An 18,420-nucleotide genomic window follows, 5' to 3' on the forward strand; every position below is an offset into this window, starting at 1 on the left:
CTAATTAGTTTTTATTGGATTTCATAATCGCCATCAGGACACATCAAAAGAAACTCAAAACCCCAGCAAGATTTTCTGCCCTCCTCAACATAATTTTTTTAAACTGTGAAAAGGAAGCCATGTATTCGATTCCAAGTCCCCAGATGTGAGAGCGACCCTGCTTTTTTTTTAACTTCACCACCAGAACTCCTTGGACAGCAAACACTGCACAAACACACCATTTCTCCCATGTGCAGGAACTGATGTTTAGCATTGCACATTTTCTGCATGATCTGCTGCTATTTGTCACACTTCTGCTCTCCTCAGTCGCCTCTCACTTGTAGCTCTTGTTAAACACACTGCAGCGCGAGGCGCAGAAAAATGTGGAGAAAAAAAAAAGAAAAAAGTGACACTGATTCTGGTCATTGGGTGTTTAGTATTTCTATTTGCTTATCGTAGGTCTTCCATGGCCCATGTAACCTCCCTGTCCCGAACAAAAACTCTCAACTATCCAGGTTTTTTTGTCCCGCTATCCAGTGACACTGCCTCTGAATTACTCCAGCCAGATGTCATTTTTGCTCAACACAGGAAACTTCCTTCCAAATTCTGTGAATAGCATAGCTGCTCGCACATCAACATGCTGAAAGATTGAACTTCCAGCAACGACCAGAACTTTCCAAGAACTACAGCAGCTGGCCAGTGGATATTACACATTACATTGTTTTTGTAGTGTTATGTATGTGATGCTGAAAGACATATTGAGTACAGAAAGCAGTCAGGGTCTAGAGGGGATTCAAACACAAAGAGCATCCAATGTCCTCACTCACACTTGGGAGCAGTTAGCCCGCTGACATATGTTTATAAAGAACTAAACGCACACAAAAACAACAGAGCAGACTTTCAAATTACTGGAATGAACGTCCCTTTGGAACCCCGGCCTCAACTTCTCAGTTAGCACCTCTGCTATCATATCTTTTTCCAGAGAATCCTTCCTACACCATCTGGTGTGCAATAAACGAGGAGAGAACAGGAGAGGAACTGTTTAGAGATATCCTGTCTATTTACACCACTGCTCCAATACTAAAAAACAAGTGAAAAACAGGAATAATACTAAAACCCTCGTTTTCTTTGCCTTGCTACAGTCGTTAAATGGCGACTGCCAGATGTTAATCAGGCACAACAACTAATTTCCCTGTTTTTTTCTCTTTGTTATGGCCCAATCTGAGACGAAACCTCTGCCATGATGAAACCAACACAGCAGCTTTTAAATGAGGACATATGAAGACAAAGAGGGAAGGGAAGTGCGAGATGTCGCAGGATTCTTATTGTTACTGACAGCAGAGCAGCAGTAACAGTCGATCGGGCGCACCGAAAAAACCTCCAAAACTTCAGACCTTGTCACTTTTTCATTATTGCTGCTTCATATTTCATTAAAAAAACTATTAACACAATACCCCAAAATGAAGCACAAAAGGCATTTGACGGCCTATCTGCAGACAAGCAGCACTGAAATGGCTCTTAGAGAACGAGGCAAACAATTCCCTCATCTAATGACACCGAATACAACTTTTAGCAAAAACCAGTCACTCATCAGTAATCTTATACCGTACTTAGCATGATGCATGTGGTGCTGCATCAAAGAAGATACTCAGGCTATAACTGCTCTATATCTGACCGACATTTACATGTTCAAGGGATGTTTGTGGGACATTCTGTCACCTCCTAGTCTGCATAATTACTTATTTAGTGTTTCATTGCAGCCTTACAAACAATTGGCAGACCGAGAAATAAAATCATTTTATTCATTCATAAAAAAGAGAGATGGCTACACATTGGCAGTCAAAACAAGCTCCAGGCCCAGACCTGGGCCCAGGTTTAAAACCCACTGAACCCCTCATTATAATCTACAAGGAAAAAGGAGAGAAACTATATAAACCTAGGTGTACAATGGTTGTACAGGCATATCCAATAAAGATCTAAAGGTGTAACTTCTACAAAGAGGTGAATAAGGGATCTGAATACCAGTGTAAAGGAGACATTACATCACCATACCAGACAGATAAAAATTACAGTATCAATTGGAAGTACTTACATTTTATATAAATTAAAGCATGTGGGAGATAAAGGGCACATTTTCTCTGTCTCATCCATCCCTCAAACTCATCCAATTCATGACCATCGAATTCAATTCATCCAACTTTCTCTTCCACAAATTTGTATAGTACAGGTAAGGCCAGTCTGACGGGCCTGTAACTGATCCCACCACTACTTCCATCACACTAACCGTTGCTCATAGTGAGAGGTGTAAGGGGGGCACAGGACGCGGAACAAGCTTAAATCCCAGTGAAGATGTTTTTGGCCTTGATCACTGTGCCCATCGATCCCTGGCTGATTCCCACTCAGATATGTCTTATTTTATTAGTGGCTTCGGCCTTCTGCCGCCCCATTCCACTGTGATCAATACCAGCATGGGGATGGCCCATATTTTTCTCACTTTTAGTGCCTTAACGCTGTTTAACCGTGTCACCTGATAAACGACAGGCCCTCCCCAAACACTGATTTCCTATTGATTTCTCCCTCATTCAGCCATCCCTCCCTTCGTCACTCTCCCATTGTTTTTATCCCCAGTTATCTCCTCTCTCCTCCCTCTACACCTTCACCCCCACCAGTTTAAGTAGCGTACGGGCCTACCAGCCACCTTTAAACTATTCCAACCACAGACACCCATCCCGTTAAGAGTCAGCTTAGACCAAAGGGGGCCTGGATCGCCTCTTTTAATGAGAGCTAGTGTAGTATTTCCCCCACAAAAACCTCCTAGTTCACCTTGTTACCTGTAGCATGTAAAACAGATGTAATTTCAAAGCTCAGGAGGTTTGCGCTGAAAGGTAGGTTTGTGTTTCATTACCCACCAAACGGCCTGTACACAAACAATGGTGGAAACCTATGTGTGTGCATGCAAGCATTGACAGAGCAGGATACAGTGAGCACCATGCAACAGATGCTATGACAACCTGGAGGCAGACAGCTCCATCCATCATCCGCTGAACTCCTGATGATCGAAGCAGGGTTTGGACTACGGAGGAGGATGCACTGGGAGTTCCAGCAGGGCAACATGCAATCCACTTAAAGGGCTTCTATTGGGCTATAACTGTATAAACGCATCGGATATGTGTACACTAGATGGCAAAATTAATGTAGAAATTGATGAACAGCAGTGATGAGGTAACAAGATTATGACTGAAACAAACTTGTGGGGGAGGGGGGATAAATTGTGGACATTTGCGATGAAATTAAATAAACCGCACCTGAATATTGGAGAAAACAAATTACAAAAAAGAAGGATGGAATTGGTATCTGGCTGCACTGCCTCTATCTCCCTCTCTCATCTCTGACTGTACATTACTTATGCAAAATTAAACCTGCTCCTATTCCTGCTTAGTCTGGCTCATCCACTCAGTTACCTCTTTATTGATCTCTCATCTAAGGCACCTCTGTAAATCCACTCTGTTCCTCCCAGCCTTACTACCATTAATGCCATTAAATAAGAGTCCCTTATCACCAGATACCCTGACAATGGCTGGATCAGCTGTGGCTGCACGAGTCCTGGTCATGATGGTGACTTCATTTTCTAATTCACAGGACATTACAATTACACTGCAAAACTCCTGAGTTTCAACTTTATGTCTTGTACAAATTGTCATTCTCCGCAGCGTTTAGTCCTTGAACTTTACACTACATTACTTACAACTTTGCTGTTAACATTTTAAATCCCTGTAACAGATGAATAAAAAACAGTTTCAAAAGACAAATGGTCCACTCTTGGAAATCTGGTGTAATTTCAGGTCTACGCATGAAGTCTGAATAAGTAAACCGACAACACGAGCATCTGTTAAGGAATCCGATAACATGACCTGGCATCTTTTATTAGGCCTCTCACCCTTTAACAATGGGTTAAGGGATGAATTGACATTTACAGCACAGGCTGCCAAGTACCACTGGGTACAGAGCACACTGAGAAACTGACCGTGAAGTCATAATGAGCGAGTGGGCAAGAGCAGAGATTTTCTATTAACACAAGGGAAGAGGAGTTGAAGGGGTTGTGGGCTATGAAAGGGCCAGTTCTTGAACAAAACTGCCCCGCTTTAACAGCCACCTCCCCCCCACCCCTCTTCAAAGTTATTAGGCTACAGCCAAGGGAGAGCTTGAGCACCAGCTAGTGGTAGTGAAGTTTCACTGCCAAGACGCTCCACACCAAACACATTAATCATGACCAGGGGAGTGTAAAATTCAATCGGCTCCTTCCATCCATTTCATGTGAAGCAGACTGAAGGCCGGCCTTGTAGTGCCTTAGAAAGGAAGGATGAAAAAAGGGGGGAAAAAAGAAAGAGGAGCTCCCTACACTTCATCAGAACCCCTACTTCATAACAAATGGAGTGTCTCTCTGGCGGAGGAGTGCCATCAGAAACGCGCGTTCTCTCTATCCATTTAATTCCGGCAGTGGAGGAAGGGTCAGGGAGGGAGCAGTGGGTGCGTGTTCTTCTCTCCGCTCGCCGCTTCCCCAGTCACACAGTAAACTACCTTTTAGGAATTGTTTCTCAATAAGAAATGATCAGTCCATTTATCTGCACCAGGCGGGCCTGTCTCCTCACCCAGACCTCCAATATTTTTCGTTTGACCTGATCAGGGCTATAAACTAGACCAAGACACTTTCAATTTGTCACCCGAGGAGGCCTCTGCGAGTCCCATGCTACTGATTGCATCCTCCCTCCCAAATGTAAAAATTCCTCCCATGCCTGAAATCTCTTAGATTTGAAGCAGCTAAGAGATTTTTTTTTTTTTTTCATGCATACAGCTACTTGGAAAAAGGGCCTCTCGTTCATGCTGTAAAAAAAGGTTCAGAGAGATAATCACATCCACACACCAGGTCCAGAATATGATGTTGTTTTGTGGCTAATGAATGGTTTGACAAAAAGAGGATTTAATTAATTTATTACTCATGATTTTGCAGGTGAATGCAAAATAATTTTCTCTCCCTCCTGCTAAACAAATGCAGTTACCGTTTTAGCTTATCGTTTCACTTACTGATAGAGATTCGCAATAAAAGTATAAGTGTGTTTTTTTTTGAAAATATGCTAATCACTGTCACTTTGCCTGGTTACTAGACAGGAAAGATGAGCTTAATTGTCATTAAGCCCAAGCAGTGACTCCAAATGTTATGTCAATGACAGTACTGAGCATGAACCTCAAATCTTGCGTGCATGTGGTCATATCATGATTACACTAATGGATAAAATCACAGTATATGTATTCTGATATGGTCAATATCTAATCTAGAATATAAAATAAGCAACAGTTTATGTATAAAACAACAAGACTGGAATGTTTTTGGCTAATCCAGCAATCACGCAAGCATCTAGTTAACGCAAAAATCATGTAAAAATCAGACAGTGCCATAAAGCAGTCCTGCTCGTTGGTTTGCAACACTGCCCAGGATGGCCGAAAACACCCACAGATGTAAAGGCAGAGCAAATCTATCTGTTCTCAGTTTCATATCACACAAGTGCACACTAACATCATCTGAGATGAGGGAAAGAAAAATCCAAGACAGACTGTGAACCCCTTCAACAAACAAGACCACGAAAAAACTGGGAGAAAGCACTTATTACTGATTGTTCATTGAGGGGAGAAATATTAACCACGTTGTTTTCTTTCAAAACAAGTACAAACTTTGAACGGGGGTAATTACAATTCACACATGACTTGCTTTCCCATCAAAGCCTTTAAAACAGTTAAACATTGGATGGAACATGTCAATGATTTTTTGACAGCACTGAAATATGGTGAGGAACACTCAACCACGTACACACAACCTGCTCAAACTGCCGCCTCATCCGAGTCACATGCACGCGATTAATCACTGATACCTCCGGCTGTCACGTCGCATGTATGTGGTTACACAACACTAATGGGCAACTGGGTGGAACTGAAAAACACATGTAGAAAAGTGCCCTTTTCCTTACTTGTTTTTGTCCTCCTGAAAGACATCAGGTGGGGAAAAGGCTCCGTCCCGTCAGATGATGCAGAGACAGGTGCAGCATTTCCATTCATTGCACTTTCTAGCGTCCCTAAAATCCAGGACATACAAGACATATGTCATATACAAGACAAATCTTGCATTGAGACATGTAGTTATGGCCCATAACAGATTGCATGTTTAGTTTTATAAAACGTTAATTAGCTTCTATTAGGAGATTGTGTCATTTTTGTAAGATTGGGTCATATTTGTCAGCAATAATTACCTGCATCACTGATTAAATGCCAATGTCTAACAATGGGATATGAAGGTTTTGGTTGCTTACGGTGTGGTTCATGTGTTATCTGTATTAAATGTTTGTGGTGTCAATGATGCTGTGCAACCGCCCTCCATGTCTCAATCATAAAAAGTGATGTCAAGCATGATCAACCATATTTTCATAACACAAACATCTCTGATCACTTTCACTGTCACAGGCACGCGAAAAGGATGTCACAAATAATACAAAAAAAGATAGATTAAAAGCACTAAAAGGTAATTATTTGCATTCAACAATCACATTTTCAGCTCTCCTCTCCTGTTTGAAGGTGTGCTTCATACAGGTTTACAGTAAGCATTTCCATATGTTCAACTTTCTATTTCTCATTTCAGCTGTATCAGAAAATGTACGATAGTCTTGACTTTTCTAGCTTGACTTTTCTTGAGTTCACACAATTTTACTTGTCATTTTAGACAGAATAAATCAAATAAGACCTTTTTTGGGGGGGGGGGGGCGCCAACAGGGGCAACCGACCACATATAATGGATGACAGGAGCTAAAAACTGGTTACCTGAGATAGCCAGACAACCATCAAGCTGTGGGTGACAAGATAAATGTTGAAAGAAGGTCCCTATTTGGATATTATATTTAGATAAGTGGGATATTCAGTCATGACTAATGTCTCCACAGCACTCCATTTGCTTCTCGATACAGTTAATGCCTAATTACTGCACTTAATTGGATAGTTACTAATAACCATTGCTTATTAATTGACACTAGAGGCAAATCATCCTTTCCGATTTGACCACTACAGACTGCCATACTCGGTTGATAGTGTGGATTAAGAGATGCTGTGATGCAGTCCTGCTGAAATTTAGGTAGATTTTAATTGAAATAACCAGATTTGCTGAGGATATGGTCTCCACTGCAGTCTCTATATGTATCTAAATCATTTACACTTTACTGTTATACTGCATGCTGGAACCCAGAGTCTGTTAAGAAGCCAACTTCATTTCCACTTCATCATTTTGTAGGTCTGAGATAACTGGCCCAAAGACTAAAACACAAGTCCACAGTCACGCCCTGTCATCTATGGAGGATACCAAGATTCATTGCGCTGTGATGATAAGCACTACTTTTCCTGTCCTATGCTGTCTGATTGCCTTCTCTTTCCCTGAAGAACACTGCATCTACCTTGTTTTTCCCTTTTCTTTTTCTGAATGCTCTTTGTTATCTCTGTGGGGCCTTCATTTTAAGGTATGTCAATGTGTAGCTCAGCGAAGTGAGAGGGAGGAATGCCACTGACACAAAAGAAAGTGGATAACATTTGCCTTGAAATTAGTAGTGGTACACTGGAAAAGATGGGATGCACATCTCCTGAATTGCCCTTTACCATCAACATGCACGTCTGAGGGCTCACCTGACACATACATGTCATGTCTTGGCTTAAGACCAAGGACAGAACTCTACTGCCCTCCACCAGCTGCCTGCAGAAGAAGTCCAACCTGCACTTTTAAGTGATAGTAATGTCTTGTCAGCGAGATATATGTGAATTTCAGGATGCACGTAAAGACATGCATCTGAACAATCCCACTTATGACAATGGATGTGGCCACTCTGGATGGCTACTGCATGTAGATAAGTGTTGACCTTAATATCCTCCACCTCTTCTACTACGCAAACTCTCTCAGCAAGCTTACTGCTCCATAGTGGTATCATTGACCAACAACTGAAAAGCAATTTTACAACAAAACAATGTGAAGACAGAGGATGGTTTAAGAAAACAATTCAAAATACCAAGTAAACCTACATAAACAGCTAGGCAAGCAGACCGTAAAAAGGAAACCATATGGCCACGTCGTCATTTTGGCGTAAACTCTGCATCTAAAGCTTGATGCTGTCCCAAAAAAAAGTACATTTTTGTAGAGAAAGCAAGCAGCAAAATATCCTCACACTTTAGCTTGTTCTCGAGTAATTGTTCTCTTTAATTTTTTTTAAAAAATAAAGTAGAAAATATTAAAACATTGGGCAGTAACAGTAGTACATGAACCAGCGGCAATGGCCACTTTTGTCTTGCTTTATCAAATTTAACATTAGCTGGGTAAATGCAGACAAACAGCAGCATCATTAATTAAAGCAGAAAGTAGCATGAAAAGAAAAGTTAAGTAGAAGTATCCGAACCTCATAATTATGTATCATACTGTGCTTGAGCCAAACGCCACTGTCGCACTAGATGAAACAATCCTACACAGGTCTAAGTGCGTTTGAAGTCAAGCTTATTAATATAGTGATAACGTGCCGTAACACACCTTACGTTTGTGTTGTGGTGCCGTGTCGAAGCACACACGTTCGGCGTTCAGTAGATACTAACTGCTGAACATTAAAATACTAACTCATGAAGTAGTGGACTGAGTCATCACGCGACACACCGACTGCGCGAAGCTAAAGTTGGCGCCTTTTCTCTTCCGCATTTCGGTGTTGCTGAGCAACGATGCGCTCAGTGCTTCCACCGGTGGCCAAAAGTTGTACTGCAGCCGCGTATGGCCCACAACTGAAATGCCACTATTATGCACCAGGTTTGTCATATGTCTGTTAGTTTGTGGTAATTTGATCAAACACAGATTTGCCTGGGGATATGTACAGCAGAGATTTTGACATACCACCTCATAAGACTGAAAGTTGGGTAAAAAATACACAAGCCAAGAAGAAATCTTGTTTGTTGTTTTAGTGCTTCAGTGGTGCAAGCAAATTTGTAAGAAACTTACTTGTTTTTCTATGCAATAATATTCCTGGTCACAGATTTGTTCTACAGTAATTTGATTAAACACATTCATTTAGAAATCAGTACGTTTTGAAACCATTATGGTCTTAAAACTATAGATGTTGACGCAAGTCATAAAGCAGAACCCACTTTAAGACCCTCATCCTGTCAGCTGTCAGCTCTTGACCTGCATATCACCCTGGCACCTGGCACATTATAGACACAAATGTGTGTCTCGTATCAATATATTCTAAAATATTCCCATTCTTCTATTCTCTGGCATTGTTTTTTCCTACTGTATGTAAACAGATCACTGCAGTTAAATCCATATGCTCACCATGTTGCATCTCTAAAAGGATTAACGGCTCATCAATCTAAGTCCTTTATTTCTGCCGATGTGTCAACAGGAAACGCTCATAAATGCCTTCACACTCCCTACTGATCCTCTGTATCATTCGGGGTGGACATTGTTTGTGGTACAACAGCGACACCTCCTGGCGAAGTTGTGCACCGCATAAAAATACAGTAACTACATCGGTGGGGAAAAAAATAATCAAACACAAACTCAGTGCATGACAATAAGGCTTTATTGAGGATGTGAGGAGGGAAGGGCAGGTGACAGTTTTTATTTCAGAGGTGAGCAATTACACAGGTCTACAGATTACTGCTTTGGCTGCATACATACTCAGAGTATCAGCACAAATGAGGATAAACAAGTCATCTCGCAAATATTTTCATTTGCAATAAGACAACGAGATAGTCTTAACTGTATAGGTCTACATCAGAGTACCATTTAACATGCATAGGTACCTCAGTTGTATATCTAATTTGAGTCGGTTTTCCTAACTATGTTATGGTGTGTTGTTCTGTGGTTTCATTACACTTTCACTGAATCTACAGTAGTGACCTCAAGAACAAGATATACAAAAAATCATGCAGACAGAAGTAAAATATGGTGACAGTGACCTTACGGGTAAAATCTTTAATATACTGCTCACTGACGCTTTCAGTGCCAAATACCTCTGAAGAAAGACAAAACCATAAAGTACAAACAAAAGCAAAAGCAGGAATGTGGAGTGCATGCAGTCAATGTGGAATGGATGGCAGAAATGGCCATTTCTTTGAACACCTGGCAGATGATGCCGATGGTAACAGGGAACAAAAAGTACAATAAGGTCTGTCTCAAAACTGAGACAAACCGTAAGACGAAAGGCAATTATGACGGCCAAAGAGATGGCTGAAATCGAATAAATGCTACCGTTTCTTTGAGGCTTTGGACGCATGAGTACACTGTTTGTCATCACAGGGACAAATGGCACTTTTTAGTTTTGATTTCACAGCTTTTCATTTACAATGCTCAAGTGCATTTCCACATTCCATCTGGAAATGAAACGTGAAATAGGCTGATAAAGAAATTTGGCACAGAGTGGTGACAAGGCCACTGTGTCTGAGTTAGACTGTAGTGAAGTGGCAATACAATGCGGAAAACAAGGATCAAAAAAGTAAAGTAGTCTTTTCACAGTATCAATACACGACCAAGGATCTGAGGTTGGCTGAAAAAAATAGATGCGTTTCCACCTGCAGTAAAGTTCCTGAAAATATATATTCCACTACATTCTCTATGAAGATACAGAAAGTGTAAAGGTGAACCAATTAAAAACATAAAAGGCACCCAGATTATGAGGGGAGAAAATTAGCTGAAAGGAAAAAAAAACCCTAAGCCAGAAGTCTCTCAAAGGGAAACATCCTCACATTCTATTGTGTTCCATTATTTATCATGCAACAGGAAAATACAGCAATTAAAAAAATAATGAAGCCAAGAACCAGGAGTGGACGGGCCTGTGGCACAGGAGCCACTCCCTGGACCTAAGCCTGCTCTGACTATGTACAAGTGTGAATGAAGTGAGCTACATGACCACACTCGAATGGACTGTCGTCAGGCACAGCCTGATCTCACCTTTCATTCATCACCATTTACTCTCGAAGATCAAATAGAAACTACATCCCTGCCAAAAAGCAAGACGGACGCTTTCAAATGAAGCAAGTCACAAGTGTTTACGCTGAAAATGGATCCACTTCATCCCATTCTAGAATGGCCGCATAGTGTGGTGGGGTTGTGCAGGTGGACATGGACGATAAATATATATTACAACTTTATATACAATGAATTTGAGGGGGCACAGTGTTGAGAGGGGGTTACTCCTTTTAATTCGATGACTCTTCCCGTCTTAACGAGGTGAAATGTTGGCGAGATTTAGAGGACCCGGGACCTCTTGCTGGCCAGTGAGCCGTGCTGAAAGAGAAAAGAGACAAGAATCAGTTCATGTTAGAGAATTATGAACTACACACACTTTTAACACAATACACCTGGGAATCAAGCAACAGCTACAGCTACGTCATAACAAGCTGGAGTATGCAGTTTCGTTCTTGACCTACCTTGGCCTGCTTGTAAAAGTGAGGGGCCAACTCAACCAACCAGGACGACTCAACAGCAGTTACATCACGCATGTAGTATTTAGCCGTCTGCACCACCTCATTGAAAACCACCCTGGAGAGGAGACAATGGAAATACTTACTCTAAATGTCTGTAAATTCTGTGCATGCCATAAATGTAAAAGAATAAAAGGAAGCCATGCGTGCTGTACAAGGAACATGTACTGACCATTTAGGAGGTTTCTCTCCAAACAGCACAGAGTTGGGATGGATGTGAAGCTCGCGATCGTCTCGTAAAGTCCTGGCGGAGCAAATGAATACGAATATGTGCCATGTGATTTAAAAGTGTACAGAAAGTGGAAAAATGCATTTGCTGGAAGTCTGACAGCTAACTCTCACCGGTAGGAACCTGAATGGTGAATGCGGGCTGCATTTGCGAAAAACCCAAACACAATGCACTTCAAGATCACATCAGGGTCACCTGTGCAAAAGAAAGCAGCAGTGAGCATGTCAAAGTACTATTTTACCTTAGTTGTGTATATGACGGTGATGCAAAATGAACCTTTTTTCCACATTCAAGCTTTCATAATAAGATCAAATTTCTTCAAAGTAGCGCACATTCATAGGATGAAAACCAAGCATGGTCAGCAGGTACTGAGTCCACCTGGTCTGAACATGTCACTCAGTCTGCTCAGCTGATACAAACCAACATATAAACATGATGCGTGCATACCCTCACTGGAAGTCCGTGGCACCTTAAACTTGTTCATGAGACGCCGGAGCTGCTCTCGTACGGTCACGGCCCGCAGCAGACCCTTATAATTGAGGAAGTGTTCCTGACACCACTGGGAGCTCTTCTGGTGCTGCGGGAAAGAGGAAAAAGGTTCATCGTTTTGATCAGTCTCAACTTCTTCTCTGCTTTGGCTAAGGTTGCAAGCCCCGCTGTCACCAGCTGAGCTACATGCTGCACATACACACTATACCTTAATGAATGCTTCATACACATTCAGCATGGTGAGGTGGTCTCCCTCAGCCACTGCAAATTTCCGGTGTTCTCGGGCCTGCAGGGTGAGATAGCAAAAATGGGCTAATTGTTATGCTGATAGTGCATTTCTGCCAAATATCCAACACTCTCCTTTTGAAAGCCTGTTTTCACTTACGGCAGCTTTCTTCTGATTGGGCGGCACAACAAACACATTCTGAATCTGCATCATTGCTGCAATGGTAACAATCTCTTTAGAGCAGCCAAAATTTCCTGACTCTAGGAGCATCTTGGCAAACATGGGGCTGAGGGGAAACTCTGCCATCCGCACACCCAAGGGATCAGTCAAACGGCCGTAATGGTCCAGACCTGCCAGCAGACACACAGCTGGTTAAGATTCTGCATCATGTGCAAGGACACCTTAGCTTGTGGATGCTTGCAGACACAGAATTTTGAACACTAGTGTTGCAGTTGAAGGACAGTTTCCCTTTTTACTTTTCCACTCTGCTGACAGCCTTGTTTCCTACCTCCCAGAGCGTAGAGCAGCTCGAGAGCCTGAACCATGGTCTGAGCTGGAGGAGGCTGCAACATCAGAAAAAAAACAAATGCATCACACCTCTGACAATTTTCACTCTGAAAGACAGAATTAAGTGAGAATCTCGCATGCTCCAGAAGTGTCGTCATTACATCTTTAAAAGCACAAATACACAATGACTGTGTTAATTTTATGGCTTCTATGCATTTTTCCCCAGAGGCCAAGGGCCATTCTCGCTAATTAAAATGTAAAGTACAATTCCTTTCACAGTGGGTGAGCACATCACAGCCACCCCGTGGATGCAAAGTGAGCTACTCACAGAGAGGAAGCTGAACCGCAGCACGTTGTCAATGCCTAATGCTTTGAGCTGCAGGATGACAGGAGCCAAATTGGTGCGCTGCATCTCTGGCACAGTAGAGGCGGGCAGTTTCTCAAAGTCCTCCTCTGATGAAAGAAACAGAGGTAATAAGAAACACAGGCAGGGAATGACAAAGACAAAAACAGGCAGAGGAGGGCGGAGGGAGGAGAGCAAGACTGCAACACTTTTCCGCAAACAGTTCCTCCACTATTCTACAACACTTCTCATCTTTCTTCCATTCCCACAAACTCACACGCACCTGTGTACAGCCTGAAGCACTTCCCAGGTCGGTTTCGTCCGGCCCTCCCGGCCCTCTGGCTGGCTGAAGCCTTGGAGATGGGGGTGACCACCAGCGATTCAATGGCGGTGTGAGGATTATAGGCTCGCAGCTTCACAAACGCACAGTCGATAACAAATACAACTCCATTTATAGTGATGGAGGTCTCAGCTATGTTAGTGGCCACCACAACCTGGAGGAAACAGCAAACAGAAATAAGTCACATGGTTTGTAAATTAAACTCATTTACCAGCTGGTGTGTGCTCACGTATTGTTAGTATAGTTAAATGTAGCCATATTGAGCACATACATGGAAGACATGATTTCTGCACTACTATTAGCATCTCCGTCATTTTATATACAGTCCAAAATGCCAAAAGAGATCTTTCTGAGACATGCAAAAGAATATGGACAGTGACGAATGCATATCCATGACAGCTTAACGTTAAAACAAGTTAAAACATAGCCACTATACTGAATGTTTAGAACTGCAATCCTCTTGTATGTTAGCCGCTCCCAGACCTTTGAATGGCCACCTACATCTCACATCTGTTCAGTGATTCAAGTGAAATGAAAGAAGTGAAATGGCAATTCAGTCTCATGATCGGGCAAATTACTTGGATTTTGGAAGAAATTCCAAATAGCGTAAATGGCAAATTTTGCCGTATGAACACACGAAAACAACGGCTGCACATTTACCTTGCGAACAGAGGAGGGCGCCCTCTCAAACACCTTCATCTGCTCGGCGTAAGGTAGACCAGAGTACATGGGCAAAATCCTCAGGTGTTTCTTCATGCCATATCGTGACAGAGTCCGGGCCTGGTCCTGCAGGAGGGACACCACTTTCTCCACCTCCTCCTACGAGTGACAATATGAAGGACAATGACAAGAAGACGATAAAGGCAAAGAAGGAAAAAAAGGCTGACCGTGCTACAATATAGTAATTAAATAACAAATGGGATGCTGCAGTACTTGTGAACAATTTACACCCCTCTGTCAGATGAAAGTTAATCAAACTCAATCTTTATCTAATAAATATATGGCCACTGACCTGTCCGGTGAGAAAAGCCAGGACGTCTCCGTCATCCTCCGTCTCATGGATCTTCAACACCGTCTCCACTGTGGCCTTCACATAGTCTGGAACAGGACTGAGAGCAACAGAAAGACACTTCAGAGTTTAGAGCAAACGCGTAAATCAAACACTTTTCCTCCAGTTGGATTATGCGTGTTCTTTACCTGACGGTGTAGAAGACGTCCACTGGAAAGGTGCGTCCCTCCACGGTCAGAATTCCACACGTGTCCTTGTTGGGATCCCCAGACTCGTTCAGGTTGAAGAAGTCATGGAATTTCTTCAGGTGAAGGTGATATTTCAGTTAGTAAAGGGAACAAAGAACGAACAGTTCTATTTGCTTTGTAAGTTAATTGAGAAATGATAGTGAGATTCACCATTTAACACATATACTATTCCTGCCCTCAATCTGACATTTTTTCAAGGATGCAACTTCCTACTGCAGTGTAACTAAACAATTTGCATGTGCAGATAAAAGCCTTTTTAACAAAAAGTACAGTAGATGTCTGATATGGCATTTCAGCTGACTTGTGCAATGCTGAGCACAGTCGTGGCCTGATTGTGTCTTTCTTTCATCAGTTCATCGCAGATGTCAGTACAATGTGATCTGACCTGACATCAACTTTTCCCTCTGCCTGTCTTTGTTTTCTCTCTTCTCGCTAATCAAGCATATCTGCTCATCTTAATGATGCAGTCACCTTGGCATCCAGAGTGGCAGAGGCCACAATCAGCCTCAGGTCTCGCCGCTTCTTCTGAATCTGAAGAAGAATCAGAGAGCAGAAAACAGTGAGAACGGAGAGGCAGAGTCTGGGTTCAGAAGGGAAACTAACTTCCTGGGATTATTTTCAGGCCTAGTAAAGCATAAAGTATAGTTAAAAGGTATACTAAGCAGGATTTTCCTAACAAACAATGCATGGATGCATACAATACATACAAAGTAACCCCTCTAAATCATCACTTATGACTCACTACAAGTGTGTGACAGTGTATTTATCTGCCATTGGCCTATATTTTCTTATTTTCTTCTCATTCTTGAGTTTTATTCTTAATATATTTGGACTTATTATTGTGTTCATGACATTTCTGGGCTGCAGATTTTGGGCAGTGGGTGTGTAGACCCCAGAGAAAGCTATGAAAGAGTCGAGCACAGCACCCAAAACTGTTTGTTTACATAGAGTAACTTACAATTCCTGCATTGTACACCTTTAAACAATAAAGCTTCATTTGTTCCACTGACAGCTGAATTACCTTCTTTAGTAGACCGATGGCTATGTCTGTATACAGGGTTCTCTCATGTGCTTCATCGAGCATCAACACGCTGAGGAGAACAGCACAGTAAAAAACATGAGAGTGAATCTGTCCCCGTCTTGATAACAAAAACAAGAATGTCTAATAACAATCAGCCTTTTTTACAGAAGGTATTCTATTACAGCAGGAAACGCACAGGTGTAAATAATACGCTTAATTGTGGCTGAATTCCATTTAGCTGTGACAGTTTCTGGGTCCTGGTATTGTTCATTCTGGCTGCTAGGTCGTTTTCACAGCCTTAACTACAATCACGCACCTGTATTTTTTCAAAAGAGGATCAGCCATCATCTCCCGCACCAGCATGCCATCTGTAAGGAACTGAAACAAACAGGCACAACTAAGTGCCGAAAGGAACCGAACACACGGCAGCTCGAGACTTCACACATCTGACGGGGGAATACCTTGATCCTTGTGGCGTGGGGATCAGAGCAGTCATCAAATCGGATGGTGTAGCCCACCTCATGTCCCAGCAGGGCCCCCCGCTCCTCTGCCACACGGTTAGCTACCTATCAGAGGGAAAGAGGGGGAAAGTAAAGAACTTGAAGCAGACGCGTGTCCTTCAGTGTGAACCAATTTTCTTGAAATGAAATGACATTGGCAAACGGTGAGCGGTAAGAGGACAAAAGTCTTACAGAGATAGCAGCCACACGGCGAGGCTGTGTCACTCCAATCACCTTCCCCTCCGCAGCCCAGCCAGCCTCCATCAGGTACTGGGAGGAGTCAGATGGTAGATCAAAAAAGACGAGGAGGACAAAGCGTGAGACAGAGACACTGATGTTGCAGAACAGCAGACTCTGCATAAATTAAACCCTAGCTGATGTGGTCCAAACCCCGCGAAAAAAAAAAAAGTCCACTAAGCATCAAGACAAGGTCATGTAAAACCACTATGGGAGCTAAGCCATATGAAGGGTATCAGTCCACTGCAGCAATGTTGTGCATTTAGCTGTTAGGTTTGGTGCGTACGTGACTTTGAGGGTATTTTGCCTTTTTAAGAGCGGGCAAAAAGCAAATGCGACACACCAGTAAGCCCATTCTCACTCATTTAAAATGATGCTCACCTGAGGTATCTGTGTTGTCTTCCCACATCCTGTCTCACCAACTATGATGACAGTCTGGAAGCTCTCCACCAAATATAAGATGTTGTTTCTGTGCTGGATGGGAAACAATTCACAAAAAAAGTCCATGATCAACAATTAAACTAGGGATGCAACTAATGATTATTTTCATTCTCCATGAATCTATCAATTATTTCCCTGATTCATCGACTAATTGGTGGTTTATAAAATGTCAGAAAATGTCTGCCTTTGTCCACAGCACAAATATATTCAGTTCACAGTCACAGAGGAGAAAATAGTCACATTTAAGAAGCTGGAGTCAGAGAATTTTCACTTTTCTTTTCTTAAAAAAAAAACAAAACAAAACAAAAAACAACAACAACTGATTAATTAATTTTCTAAATAACTGACAATTCATTTCATAGCTGACAAATACTCGACTAATGCTTGCAGCTCTGCAGTAAACATCACTGTCAGGCATCCTACTGTTACACTGATGCGTGTTCAGGGGCGATCTGAAACCTTGAAAACGGGGAGTTTCTGTCGTTGCTTCTCTATGGAGAGGGCGATGTGCGGGTTGAAGATGATGGGGGATCCGGTGGTCTCTGAGTTGAGCTCCCGCTCCTCTGAGATCCCCGGTGCCTCAGAGCCTGGAGCAGAACAGATGGTGAAGGTGAAGATGAGATGTTTTATTTAAATGTAAAGCAGGCTGGGGATTTAAGAGGATGTCAGCCAGGGTTTAGTGCAATGCGCTGACATTAAATGAAGGACCTATAGGCGATGAAAGCCCTCCACTGCTTAGCACTTACTTACATTATTGCCATTTTGGACGCGTGTGTTCATGTAGCTGTCGTACTTTCTGCCTCGCAGCGTGTGTGTTTTATTTTGGCAGGTTTTTACTTTGATTCCGCAGAGCTAACCGAGCTGAACTGAACCGGCTGCAGAAATCACGCAGCCGCCCTGAACGCGCCATCAGCCAAACCGAGACCGACTGAGCGATATCAGCAGCTGTACGTCCATAAACATAAACCCGAAAAACTCACACAAAATGCCCAATTCATGCAATATTTTCGTACTTACCCGGCTTCCAAAATTTCATCGTGGAGAGGGGAGCCGCCATCTTGGCTTCTACGTCACATTTTTTTCCCCTTGTACGTCTTTGTAGGTGACGTCATGATCTGGGCTCTCTTCAGAGATTTTATGAATGATGTGAGTGTTTGAAAACAGCTGCGGGTTCAAATCCAGTCCTTTCCAGCAGGTGTCCACAGGGTTCAAACGCAGTAACAAGCTCTGATAAATACACGGAGGACTGAGCTGCTTCCTGTGTGGGAAAATACACGTTTCATTTGCACCAGGAAAATAAGAAAAAA

General features: G+C 42.5%; 1 protein-coding gene across 1 annotated transcript; it reads right to left on the minus strand.

Moving 5' to 3' along the window:
* Positions 1 to 9,606: 9,606 nt before the first annotated feature.
* On the minus strand, positions 9,607 to 18,231 carry dhx35 (DEAH-box helicase 35). Its single transcript, XM_070969075.1, has 21 exons — positions 18,131 to 18,231; positions 17,573 to 17,700; positions 17,054 to 17,146; positions 16,628 to 16,705; positions 16,397 to 16,501; positions 16,252 to 16,313; positions 15,936 to 16,005; positions 15,386 to 15,445; positions 14,855 to 14,967; positions 14,670 to 14,766; positions 14,318 to 14,476; positions 13,601 to 13,811; positions 13,303 to 13,427; positions 12,976 to 13,030; positions 12,627 to 12,817; positions 12,450 to 12,527; positions 12,200 to 12,329; positions 11,866 to 11,947; positions 11,696 to 11,767; positions 11,470 to 11,581; positions 9,607 to 11,326 (listed from the first exon to the last, which is right to left on the minus strand). Exons 1-21 carry the CDS (start codon positions 18,168 to 18,170, stop codon positions 11,288 to 11,290), a joined length of 2,100 nt encoding a protein of 699 aa, XP_070825176.1. The 5' UTR covers positions 18,171 to 18,231; the 3' UTR covers positions 9,607 to 11,287.
* Between the last annotated feature and the right edge of the window lie 189 nt (positions 18,232 to 18,420).

This window comes from Chaetodon trifascialis, chromosome 8 (genome assembly GCF_039877785.1).
Source record: "Chaetodon trifascialis isolate fChaTrf1 chromosome 8, fChaTrf1.hap1, whole genome shotgun sequence".
NCBI lineage: Eukaryota > Metazoa > Chordata > Actinopteri > Chaetodontiformes > Chaetodontidae > Chaetodon > Chaetodon trifascialis.